The sequence below is a fragment of the Ipomoea triloba genome, chromosome 7 (genome assembly GCF_003576645.1).
Source record: "Ipomoea triloba cultivar NCNSP0323 chromosome 7, ASM357664v1".
Classification (NCBI taxonomy): domain Eukaryota; kingdom Viridiplantae; phylum Streptophyta; class Magnoliopsida; order Solanales; family Convolvulaceae; genus Ipomoea; species Ipomoea triloba.
Genome location: NC_044922.1, coordinates 21928744 through 21942477, shown reverse-complemented (window position 1 = coordinate 21942477; position 13734 = coordinate 21928744). Strand labels below are relative to the sequence as shown.

The 13734-nt window shown below is 31.4% G+C and overlaps 2 protein-coding genes and 1 non-coding gene across 3 annotated transcripts in view; 2 read left to right on the top strand and 1 right to left on the bottom strand.

Annotated features, from left to right (window-relative positions):
- Window positions 1-2872: 2872 nt before the first annotated feature.
- TRNAR-CCU lies at window positions 2873-2945 on the bottom strand. Its single transcript has one exon. It is a non-coding gene; the product is annotated as a tRNA-Arg (tRNA).
- Window positions 2946-6825: 3880 nt separating this feature from the next.
- On the top strand, window positions 6826-10703 carry LOC116024603 (cytochrome P450 CYP72A219-like). The gene is made up of 5 exons (XM_031265536.1): window positions 6826-7172; window positions 8506-8723; window positions 8836-9080; window positions 9617-10001; window positions 10126-10703. Exons 1-5 carry the CDS (start codon window positions 6899-6901, stop codon window positions 10549-10551), a joined length of 1548 nt encoding a protein of 515 aa, XP_031121396.1. The 5' UTR covers window positions 6826-6898; the 3' UTR covers window positions 10552-10703.
- Window positions 10704-12559: 1856 nt separating this feature from the next.
- LOC116024333 (F-box/FBD/LRR-repeat protein At1g13570-like) overlaps window positions 12560-13734 on the top strand; it is a 1577-nt gene continuing 402 nt past the window's right edge. The window contains exons 1-2 of the mRNA XM_031265228.1: window positions 12560-13358; window positions 13553-13590. Of these exons, the coding sequence (XP_031121088.1) occupies window positions 12560-13358; window positions 13553-13590 (837 nt within the window). The remainder of the gene's footprint in view (window positions 13359-13552; window positions 13591-13734) is intronic.

Sequence of the window (13734 nt, the reverse complement as noted above, 5' to 3'; positions counted from 1 at the left end):
CTCTGTATGCGCATGATATTTTTATAATTTGATAAGTGATGGATCTATGATTTTTTATATATTTAATTTAATCCCAACACAGCAACACTAAGTCATTATAAAGCAAAAATTGATATTAGGTACGATACATACTTTATTATATAATATTTTGAGTATTTATTTATTTGCACTATTTAAATCTATATCTATACTATTAATAAAAGCAAAATCCTAAACTTTAACTTCCCGCTCAAAACACTCCTATACTATTAAGGTTTGCGTAATATTGTAAAGTATATGGTAATAAAATTCCTATTCAATTCGTAGTATACAATTGTACATTAAACTATTGTAATACAATTCCTAATACAATATATTCTTTTCTACTTTTCTATTCGTAATACAATTATAGATTAAAATTACTAATAGTAACAATACATTACATAAATTTCCTGCAACGTAATCTATATCTATACTATTAATAAAAATAAAATCATGTACTTTAACTGTCCGCCCAAAACACTCATATACTATTAAGGTTTGCATAATATTGTAAAATATGGTAATACAATTCCTATCCGTACTACAACTGTACATTAAAATATGGTAATACAATTCATAATAAAATATATCCAATCCTACTTTCTATTCGTAATACAATTCTAGATTAAAATTACTAATCGTAATACAGTACATATATTTCATGCAACGTAATCTATACTATTATAATAAATATAAAATTTTCAATTTTAACTTCCCGTCCAAAACACTCCTATACTATTAAGGTTTGCGTAATATTGTAAAATATGGTAATACAATTTCTGTTTGTACTACAATCGTACACTAAAATATGGTAATACAATTCCTAATACAATATATATTATTTCTTGCTTTCCTATTCGTAATGCAAATCTAGATTAAAATTACTAATCGTAAATAATATAGTACGTATATACTTCCCTGCAACGTAATATATACTATTAATAAAAATAAAATTCTCTATTTTAACTTTACGCCCAAAACACTCCTATACTTTTAAGGTTTGCGTAATAATAATAATAATAATAATAATAATAATAATAATCTGGAATTCAAGCAACCATAATGTTCCAAAAAAAAATACTGAGTAATGTAATATGGGTATGAATATAAGGAAGATTGTGAAAAAATTGGGGGAGGGGGACAAAGAATCGGTAATTCATAATTTTTAATAAAACACATGCTGTTATTTGATTATTAAAATTGCACTATAAATAGTCTCAAAAAAAAAAATAACTATTCTACTATTGAATATTTCTTATTCTTTTTTGCTATTTCTCATATTTCTCTTTATTGTTTAGTAATTGAGTCTGTTTTTGTCTCTGCATCCGACCTATCCCTAGGACAAGGAAAAGCTCTTTAAGACTCTGGTTGATGCTTTGTTATTTGTCAAGAGAATATCAACTCTCTACAGTCAATCAACAAATACTCAAGTGCTTATTCCATTACTCCTAGATGAATTTTTCCCTAATATAGTTATACTTACTTAATATTAAAATATAAGTGTACCTCAAGATATCGCATGAGTAAAAATACTATAACAAATACTATTTCCCTACACGAGCCAAATATTTTTAATATATTATAACAAATCAATTTTGTGCATCGCACGGGTGAAAATGCTAGTTTGATAAATAATATAATTATTGAATATAAGCAGAAATTGATATTAGATACGATACATACTTTATTATAATAACATATTGTTAGAAATTATATAATTATTGAAGATATGTGCGTAGGAGAAAACCTAAACACGTCAGGTAGGGGTCAAACCTACGACTTTCTACTTAAGAAACAGACACTCTATCCACTAAACTACAAACACACCTAATATTAGGTACCAACACTAAGTCATTATATATAAAGCAAAAAGTGATATTAGGTACGATACATACTTTATTATAATACTCCGTAAGATATTGGGGGTGTTTGGTTATTAGCTTAAGCCAAATTTTAGCTTATCTAACCAAGTTTAGCGTTTTGACTAACCAATAAGCTATTTTGAAGTGTTTGTTAAATGGCTTATTGGCCTTGGCTTATTTGGCCAATAAGCTGAAAATTGAAAAGCCAATAAGTGTAGCTTTTTGTATCAGCTGGTTGGGAACAATGGGTATATTGACTATTTTATCCTTTGAAATCAATGGGATTTACTTTTAAATGGGTGGTGTGTTTGTTATTTTATAATAATAATAATAATAATAATAATAATAATAATAATAATAATAATAATAATAATAAACGGGTGATGGTTTTGCCATTTTTAATAATAATAATAATAATAATAATATTATTATTATTATTATTAATAGAAAATAAATAGGTAATAAAAATTATTTTAGAATACTAAGTATAATTTAATAAGAGTTAAATAAACAAAAATAATTAACTTATGTCTTTAAAAAAGTATAGATAATATCCAAATTTTATAATTATTTATTAATAAGAGTTTATCATCTTGTTATATTTAAAGGTTGAAATAATACAATACACTCATACCCTTAAATGTCATTTTACATTCAATCAGCTACTAGTAAACAGCTAATTTACCAAACAGTTTTTTTTAACAAGCTAATACAACCAGCTGGTCAAACCAGTTAACGCAATCAGTCATCAACTACTAGCTAAACCAACCAGCTATCAGCAGTTTACCAAACACCCCCAATTGTTAGAGTATTATATAATATTTTGAGTATTTATTTATTTGCAATATTTAAATTTGAAAAATAATATAATTATTGAATATATATATTGCACTATTTAAATTTGATAAATAATATAATTATTGAATATATATATTCCTGACCCCTCCATGCCGTCGGGGATTCGTGGAGTGTGTGCAAGAAAACCTAAACGCATCAGGTAGGGGTCAAACCTACGACTTTCTGCTTAGGAAACAGACGCTCTATCCATTGAGCTACAAACGCACCTACTAGCAATAACTTTCTTTCATAGAACACAAATCACTTATTTTAGTACACTTCCAAAATTTAATTCCCCAAATCTATACTATCTATCTATACTATTAATAATAATAATAAAAAAATCCCCCCTTTTAATTCCTGCAAAAAACTCTCCTATACTACTAAGGTTTACGTAATATTGTTAAATATGTTAATACAATTCCTATTCGTACTGCAATACTATTAAACTTCCTGCCCAAAACAGTTTTATACTATTAAGGTTTGCGTAATATTGTAAAATATGGCAATACAATTCATATTCGTACTACAATTGTACACTAAAATATGGTAATATAATTCATAATAAAATATATTTTTCCCTACTTTCCTATTAGTAATACAATTCTAGATTAAAATTACTAATCGTAATAATAAAGTACATATATTTCCTTGCACCGTAATCTATACTATTAATAAAAACAAAATCATCCATTTTAACTTCACGCTCAAAACACTCCTATACTATCAAGGTTTTCACAATATTGTAAAATATGGTAATACAATTCCTATTCGTACTACAATTATACATTAAAATATGGTAATACAATTCCGAATAAAATATATATTTTCTCTACTTTTTTAATTGTATTCCTCCTTCCAGGGCTGACGCACACGAGTCAAGCATTTTTAAGTTTATTTTGGAATTTGATTTGCAACCCCCCTGCGTGCGAGACAGATCATCTATGCTATACAATTCAATAAGCCTTAAAAAGACTCTTGTATAAATAGTGGTGCAAACTCACTTCCCATACCAATCCCATACAAAAGCTACTTGAAAGCTTTTTCCCTCCATTTTCCAACTCAAATGGATCAACTTTGAGAACCAATTTCTCATTCACCCATTATCCGTTTCAGCGTATAATATATCATTCTCTTCGTCTAACTACGAAGAACCCGAATCCACTTTGACCCGACCCAAACTGGAAGTGGACCACACATATATTTCTACCACAAAATAGCCACTAAAATGTCATTTTATGCTATTCTTTCCAATAGTTATTTGTCCATAGAATATCAACGCTCTACGGCCAACCAAAATTTTCTTAATCTATTAGAAGTACACACTCCTAAATTCTTAAATAGTTTGAGATTGTATGATTTTCTTAATATATCATTCATTGACATTAAAGGTCGGTGCACCTATTATGTTATTGCGGAAGATAGACCATTCTCTTGGTCTTTATAACGGTACGTGGTGATGACTGGCAGATCACATTGTTGAAGCAAAAATAATTAATAGGACACATGAAGGAACCAAAGTTCTTATCTCTCGAATGTCTCTCACTCCTTCTTATACGATATTGCTCTTCAAGTTCCAGCATAAATAATTTCCATTGATGCTTGCATATGCCATGACTATCAACAAAAGCAGAGCCGAACACTAACTCACGTTGTGTTATTGTTGAAAAACTAGTCTTTAATCACGGTCAATTGTACGTGGCTTTCTCTCGAGTCACCCATCTTGATGGCCAGAAAGGACTGTTAGTTCTAGACGATGATGTACAAGATTGTGTTGCTACTACGAATGTCACTACAAAGAGGTTTTCAATAATGTGTAAATATAACAAGTGATATTATATTTTTTCCAAGATGGAAAAATTGCTATATATCTACACAAAAATATATCTTCCATAAATATGAATTAGAATAGTAATTGGTTCCTATAAATGAGTTACTAGAGAACGAGCATATTTGCCCAATTTATAAAAATCCTAAATAATGATATATAAAATCTCTAAAGTTCTAGCACCGCATGCATACATCTACACATTATTAATTAAGCAATTATTTGCTCGAATTCAAACAAAAATAACATCATAAAACATAATCAATACAAAACATATTTTCAATTACACTATATAATATTTGATGTTATAATTTATATAATTATATAACGATTTAAATGTTCTTAATATATTATAACAAATCTATTAGTGAAAATACTAGTTACTTTAAAACATCTATTGTTTTTGTCGTTGACTTCTGTCCGGCCACATGCATTTAAAAATTCTAGAAGGTTGATGCATGTCAGGCCACACCGCCACAGACCCTACTGCCACAGTGCCACATGTTATGATATTACTCAAGAGAACAACGAAAGCAAACAAAACATCACATACATACTAAATATATAAAATGCAGGAATGATTTCTTAAATATTGTTCTTTAATTAAAAGGAGACACATACATGAATGAAGTCCTCCAAGTATAATAATTTTGTTATGTTTAGTTATAAATTTTTAAATTAATTAATTGTGATTTTTGATTTTTAAATTGTTACTATTAGTGATCAAAATAATCACCATAATTTTTTAACTTTCAAAATTTAACCAGCACTAATCTTCTTGGAATGACCACAGTTAATTAAAATTTGATAATTGAAGAAGCACAAATGGTTCTTTCAGACCACGATTAATTACAATTTGAAAATAGATCAACCACAAATAATTAATTTAATTTTGTTACATTTAATCTTAAACTTTCAAATTAATTTTAACGATTTGTTTCGTTAACAACGACACATTTTGGATCATGCATTCATTTATGCTCTTATTATAAGATGGCTTAATAGTGATACCTTTTGGATAAATCCAAAATTTAGTGTTTTTTGCATTTCTTTTGTTGCCTTCGGCATTTCCTTTCTTTCCTTCTTGGTTGTAAAGACTTTGAGAAAGTGGTTTGACTTTGGGTTTCTTTGAATTTTTATTTTTTAAATGTTGTTTTGTTTCTCCTCTTTTTTTTTTCTTTTTTTTTTTTTGAGAAAAATGTTTCTCCTCTTAATATTCACTCTTTGATATTATACTTACATGAAGTTAAAGAAAAAAATAATCTATATATACTCATTGATTCATTGTTATTTATAATTAGTAGTCCTCGCCATAATTTTATCAAATATTTTCATAAAAATTAATGCAATGATTAAATAAATAATAATATATACGCTAATGCTGTATGAAACTAATAATGAAGTGAATATTAGTACGAAAATGTAGCAAAATTCTCTTAGGTAGACATTATATTTGATACGGAGTGTAGTGGTGCCAAAAATAAGTGTATCTTTATTTCTTTATAAATAAAAAAAAAACCTAAATGTAACAGTCATAATAAATAAAAAATACACTTCCAATATAAGACACTAAACAATTATTTAAGATGTCATCGCTTATCCGCTATGCTAAACTTAGCTCTTAAGCAAAAAATAAATAAATAAACAATTAGTCAAATAATGTGAGATCATCAAACTATATATATATATATATATATATATATATATAAAAGCGCGTTAAAAGAATCTTAAAAAATTAAGCAAGCCATATAACTTATTGAGTTAATTTCACTAGAGGTCTCTTGTCTTTGGTGACAATTTTAAATTTAGTTCCAAGCTGTTGTTTTTGTCGTTTAACATTCCAAACTATTATTTTTTGGACAATTCCTTCTCAAGACTTTTCCTATTTTTAGTAAGAGCATTTTTGTCTCTTCATATTTTTCTTTTGTTATTTTTTCGATTTCAACCGATTTAATTGGTTTAGGAATTCACTAAAAACCGGTTGAAAATTTTGATTAATAAAAATTAAAGACCAAAATGTCCTTACTAAAAATAAGAAAAGTCATGAGAAAGACTAAAAATGTTCAAATAATAATAGTTTGGAATGTTAAATGACAAAAACGATAGTATGTGACTAAATTTGAAATTGTCATCAAAGACAAAGGACCTCTGGTGGAGTTAACTCTAACTTATTTCTAAAAATAAATAAAATTGTCCAGTAGCTTTTTGATAAATGTGGCTGAGATCAGCTTCTACTGGTTGTGTGTGTATATAAATTAACCTCAGGCCCTTCCTCTTCAATTATCCAGAAAGTAAGAAGAGATTTCAATTCCAACAAACATTTCTGCTGATCTGAACACATACAGTAGAGATGGAGATGGTGTTTGGTCTCGCAGCTGTTTCTTTAGCTGTTGTTTTCTTGGTGTATCTATGGAGAGTGCTTAACTGGGCATGGTTTAGGCCAAGAAAATTGCAGAAGTGCCTGAGGCAGCAAGGCCTTAAGGGGAACAAATATAAGTTCATCTTTGGGGACCTGAACCAGGTAATCAAGAGCACCAAAGAGGCCAAGTCCAAGCCAATGAATCTCTCAGATGACATATCCCCAAGAGTACTTCCTTTCTTCACTGATGCCATCCAAAAAAATGGTATGTTTCACAAGCTTAGGTTTCGTGTTGCCTCATTCTAAGCTTTAGTATTATCGCTATGTGAACGTGGATTGGAGCATAATCATTTTCTTAGAAGCGAATTTATTAGCCAATTTTGACATGTTAGTTTCAGTGTTTCACCACTATTAACTGTTTGACTTGGTCAAGTGTTTGGTTAATTAGTTTTTTTAGCAGTTTATTGTTTCAAAATATTAAAATTCATAAAGCTGTTCAAAACAACTTTTTCCATCAACTTTTTGAGACAAATAAATTATTTTCTCCGGAACACTTCCCAATATTTTTTTTTTTAAAAATAATGAGATTATGTAGACAGGTTCAGCAGTCCCGTTACTCTCATTGTCTCTTCACGGTACTAGGCAATAGGGTGCTTAAGCTAGTCGATGGGGCTCGCTTTCGACTACTTGGGTTGCACCTATTAGAGCAACTAAAAGAATTATTGAAATGAATTCAAATGGAAGAAAAAAATCTGTTGATAAATGAATTCCAATTTGTTGACTATTGCTTATCAAATCTTGCTCGATAATCTGGTTTGATCGTGTAGTCCAAATAATACCGTACCATGACGTATCTAGAATAGTCGAAATTAGTGAAATAAAAAGACTTATACAAACTTGTGAAGTAATACCATCTCCAAGGGTCCAAAGAGGAAAATCATTTGAATATTCTGAACCATTCAAGAACATCACAGCAAAAAGAATTAAAACATTTATCGCTCCTACATAAATGAGTAGCTGTGCAGTAGCTACAAAATAGGAGTTAGATAGAATATAGAATAAGGATATACAAACAAGAACCAATCCCAACGAAAAGGTGTTCGTGTTCTGTAAGCGTTTGTTTATGTTCGTTGAACAAATTTTAGAGCCCGTTTAATAAACAAACATAGTCTGAACGTTAGTGTTCGTTTAATAATGTTCATGAACATTGCGGAGTACTTTAGTTTAGGCATACTATTGATTTTGTTACAATGTAGTACCCGTTCATAACTACATTCTCAACCAAATGAAGTACAAAGAACCAATATCGCCTCCACTGAGGCTCGAACATACCTCTCCCATGTGGGGTGCAACCGGGTGCCACTAGACAAGGCCATTTTGCATGTAATCAGCTAACAACTAATTTACCAAATATCTTCAGCTAATTCAATGACTATTAACTATCAACTATTTGTTAAACATCCCATACAGTTATTTTTTTTTTCTTGCAGGTTACATTTATAAGAAAAAAATAGCCTCACTCGAAGAGTCAGAGTACTGTCTCTATATGTATACATAATAGAAAAGACTAACAGTTATGTAACTGGAAACATATGTAGGTGAAAATTCGTTTATATGGCTTGGGCCAAACCCAGTGGTATTCATCAAGGAATCTGAACTCATCAGGGATGTCTTAACTAAGCATACTGTGTATCAGAAGCCTCCTTCCAATCCCCTCACCAAATTGTTAGCCCAAGGAGTTGCTTCTTACGAAGAAGATAAGTGGTCCAAACACAGAAGAATCATCAATCCAGCCTTTCATATGGAGAAGTTAAAGGTTTCATCGTTTTTTCCCAACTGTCATTTCATTTTAATTTGCTTTTGTTCTAAAATCATGAATTATATTGTTCATAAGTTTGCATTTTACCATTTTCTTAAAATATATATAGCATATGATACCGGCTTTCTACTTGAGCTGTATCGAAATGTTGGGCGAATGGGAAAAGAAGATAGGCAACCAAGGTTTAGCCGAGGTAGATGTGTGGCCTCATCTTCAACAGTTGAGCAGTGATGCAATTTCGCGAACCGCATTTGGAAGTAACTATGAAGAAGGAAGGAAAATATTTGAACTCCAAAAGGAACAGGCCGAGCATATAATAGAAGTTTCTCGCTCAATATATATCCCGGGATGGAGGTAAAATGAAATTGATTTTTTAGATTTAAAAAGGATTGCACTCCAGTTTTGAAGGCGCGTTCTTATTGCCTTTGCCATTGAATCACACTTCGCAACCACTAGCCAAACAAAGCTATTAAGGCCCGTTTTCAAAAAAGCTATTAACGCCCTGTTTGGTAAAGAATCAGCCTATCAGTCAATTTTGGCTTATTTGAACACTATTAGTTTTTTGGTTAATAAGCTTTTTGTAATTTCAAAATACTAAAATTCAAAAGGCTACTTAAAGTAGCCTTTTCAATTAGCTTTTTGAGAAAAGAAATTATACCAAATAGCTATTAACTAATAGCTAATCTATCAAACAGCTTTTTACAATAAGCTAATGTTATCATTTATCAATTAATCATACATTCTAACCCAATTAGCTAACAACCATTTATCAAGCAGGGTCTAAATATTTTTGGATTGGTCATGAATTATGCCCCCAGAGCTGTTTTTATGTTTCTAGCTTGATAATTGAAGAAGTTGTGGTTTTTTGAGTTAGTGAATTATTGATGCAGGTTCTTACCAACTAAGAGGAACAGAAGAATGAAGGAAATTGAGAAGCAAGTTCAAGCATCAATTAGGTGTATAATTGACAAGAGAGTGATGGCAATGAAAGCAGGGGAAGGTAGTAAGGATGATCTATTGGGCATATTATTGGAATCCAATTTTAAAGAAATTGAAAAACAAGGAAATAGGGATTTTGGAATGACCACGGGAGAGGTGATTGAAGAGTGCAAGCTGTTCTATTTTGCTGGCCAAGAGACCACCTCTGTGTTGCTTGTTTGGACTATGATCTTATTGAGTAGGCATCAAGAATGGCAAACAAGAGCTAGAGAAGAGGTTTTCAAGCTATATGGCAAAGATAAACCTGATCTTGATGGATTAAATCGTTTGAAAAGTGTAAGTGCATTAAACAGTTTGGTAAATTTAATGCATATAATATATACTCCATAAAACATAAATGTATAGTTTCATTATCAGTTTTTTGAATCTCCACACTAAATGTGTACATGGTCAAATATAGGTGACAATGATTCTAAACGAATCTTTGAGGCTATATCCACCTGCAGTGTCGCTTGCTCGAAGGACTAAACAAGAAACTAAGCTTGGGGACCTGACACTTCCCCCCGGAGTTATTATCCTAATGCCAGTGATCTTAAATCATCATGATGAGAAGATATGGGGCGATGATGCAAAAGAGTTCAAGCCAGAAAGATTCAGTGAAGGAGTGTCAAAGGCAACCCAAGGGCAGCAAACGTTCCTCCCCTTTGGCGGAGGACCTCGAATATGTGTTGGGCTAAACTTCGCAATGCTTGAAGCAAAACTGGTGATGGCCATGATTTTGCAGCATTACTCTTTTGAGCTTTCCCCATCGTATGCACACGCCCCCACAACTGTTATAACTCTGCAGCCTCAGTGCGGCGCTCCGCTTCTACTGCGCAAACTGTAGTTAGGAATATCACATATATTCAGGCACGCTGGAAGGAGTATACAACTTTCTTTGGAGTTTAAATTTATAATTTTGTAATTAATATGTAAACAGTTTGACGAACTTGCTTGGCTGGAATGATCTCAATAAACTTTTTTTTGGCGAACCATCAACTGTTGGTTGTAGTTCAAATTAGTTCAAATTGGAAGGTTCATGATTCAAAACATTATTAAAAAAAAAAAACAAAAAATAAAACCTTGACATGCTAGGAGTCTAGGACTATATATAAGTTAGCAATCCACTTTAGTACTTCAAAAGTTCACTTTAATTTTGGTAAAACTAAGTGTAAGCTCTTCTTTATATATATATATATATATATATATATATATAAATAAAAGCTGAAATACTTTAGAAATTAAAGCTTAAATAAAAATTTTAAAATACGAAATTTAATATGTTTATTAAATTTATATTTTAGTTTTATTTAAAATTAAAATTCAAATAATTAGTAGTATTTAAAAGGAAAAAGAAATCTCGATTAACCACAAGTTCATGTACTGTCTAAACTGTATAATAACCATTCATGTTACAATTCTTGTCGAAGAGATCAAAAGGACTTTTATGTCTCTTAAATAATTAAAGAAAAAGGATGCTTTATGCATATAGCCACCTCATTAGAGGCTCTTTTTTTTTGGAGGTTTTTTGCTGGTTATTGGAAGAGAGAGACTAAGTTGAAGAGAAGAGATGAGAGATAAGAAAATTAATTTGCAAGAGTGATTGTTAATAAAAAATATTTGTAAAAAAATATTTGTAAAAGTGAAGATTTTTTGTGGACCCTGTGGAGGGGATATATATATATATATATATATATATAGAAATCTGTTCAAATGTGACCGTGCTTTTTCGTGTTGTCGGTGCGAAACATACCACTATGTATACAAATATACACTACTCAGTGTTAGAAAATGCACCACAATAAAAATACACAAAAACACCAAAAAACACATCGCACACCCAAAACAATGCACCATAACTCCCATGTCCCTAATGGTGCATTTCCTAACACTGTGTGGTGTATATTTGCATCGCAAATTATATTGTGGACCATGGTCCACNATTGTGGACCATGGTCCACGGTATAATGACTGTATTTGCATACCTTGTGGTGTGTTTTTTGGTGATGCGTACCTAATGGTATATATTTGTGTTGTGCATTTTCTAACATTAAACGGTCTATATTTGTATACATAGTGGTGTGACCGCACTGACCGTATGTTAAGGCGCGACCACACCTAATTATGACACTATATATATATATATATATATATATATATATATAGGTCCTTAATCAGGTGAGAACCATGTCCCAGGTGAGAACATAAGGATAAATCCAAACCATTGATCTAGTAGATCTAACAGTTGAAATAAACAAAATTTTGTAATATTTATGAAAATGAACCCGCTCATTTTAAAAGTTTATAATATTTATGAAAATGACCCCGCTCATTTTTTACTTGATTTCTCATCCATCAGATCTTGCAGATCAATGGTTTAGATTTGTCTTCACATCCACATCTAAAGAATTGTTCTCACCAGAATAAATAAATAAATAAATAAATAAATAAATAAATAAATATATATATATATATATATATATATATATATATATATATAATAACCTAGGGTTGACACGCCATATTGTTAATTATCCACACATTGATAAATCATAACAATTGTCCAGTTGTAAATTTGAAATCAGAGCAAAATACGCGTACACGGATGTATTTCAACGCTAGCTACTACTTTCCTACTGTATCACGATATCCCTTCAGTACAAAAATAATGTACTTTTTAGTTTTGGTCCACACAGCTGTGTGGCTCATGGTCCATGCAATAATTTGCCAATATCCCATATGACAAATTTTTTTTTGGTAGAAATATCCCATAAGAAATTAAGAATATATGAAACAGGAATCCGATATATATGCTCAATTGGAACAAGAAAGCTAGGGTTGTTGTTTTGGATCCAATGGCTAGTTATCGCCGTAGCAGAACCACATCGGCTGCAAGAAAGGATATGATAAGTCAGCTTCCAGACGATGTAAAGGAAAAGATTTTAGAGTGTTTGCCCACTTCAGATGCTGCCAGAACTGCTCTACTCTCGACTGACTGGAAAGATGTTTGGTTGCGCAATGGACGACTTGTGTTCGATACCCACTTCTTCAAATGTCTCAGAAAATGCGAAGGTGATAAACGTGTAGCGCTCGTGAGCATCATAAACGACATTCTCTTGCACCGTGCTGGTCCGGTTAAGAAATTTACTTTAGTTATTTCCTGCCCGGAAGATCCTAAGCCACAGCAGTCTGACTTAGATCGTTGGTGCCGTTATCTATCAAGAAATGGCATCGAGGAGCTTAATATCAGTATAAGTGGAAAAAAGTATAGGCTGCCGTCTTGTATTGTCTCGTGCCGAACAATTACCCAATTGAAACTGGGCGGTGAAGGTTTTGATTTTGATTGCCTGGTAAATGCTGGTGGCGTATTTCCTGGTGTTACTTCATTAGTTTTCCGTAATGTTCATTTTAAGAATAGAATTAATGGAGTTGTATCTAATCTTGAGAAGCTTGCGTTCCGTTATTGTGTTGGGGTCAATAATTTTAAGATCAGTGCTCCAAAACTTAAACGCTTAGATTTGGCTAGTGCTTGTGTTTTCAATACGCTTGAACGGAGATGGTTGTTGCCTCATCTGAGATCAATTGAGACTCTTTGCATAGATGGCCATTTGTTATCGGCGAGAATCTACGTACTTTCTCTTCATCTTAAAGCAAGTACACAAAGATATCCACTTTTTTATTTTGCCGGGTAGTTCAATAGGGCCTAACCTAATTTGTTGTTTGGCCGCGAGGAAATTTTGCTTTTGGTGGTCAAAGATTTTTTTTTTTTTAATCTTTTGGCTTGCTAGAGTTCTTCTCATGGCTAATTTTTGTTTCCTTTACTGTTTTAAAGTTTAATGACTTTGCAGTCGCCGCACAGGCGTTCCCAACTGCAAGAAATCTGCAAGTAATCACCATGTATTATTTGAACTTTTGTCGGGGGAAGCAGATCACTACTGCTTTGGAATTGCTTGGGAGATCCCCCAACCTATGCGAACTGGAGATTAAGACATGTGACCTATGGAAATCATGTTTTTTTTTTTTTTTTTTT

Coding starts and splice junctions, on each gene's coding strand:
- LOC116024603 (XM_031265536.1), top strand. CDS start 6,899: ATGGAGATGGTGTTTGGTCTCGCAGCTGTTTCTTTAGCTGTTGTTTTC. Junction 8,724..8,835: donor TTCATATGGAGAAGTTAAAG/GTTTCATCGTTT, acceptor AAATATATATAG/CATATGATACCGGCTTTCTA. Junction 10,002..10,125: donor GATTAAATCGTTTGAAAAGT/GTAAGTGCATTA, acceptor GGTCAAATATAG/GTGACAATGATTCTAAACGA.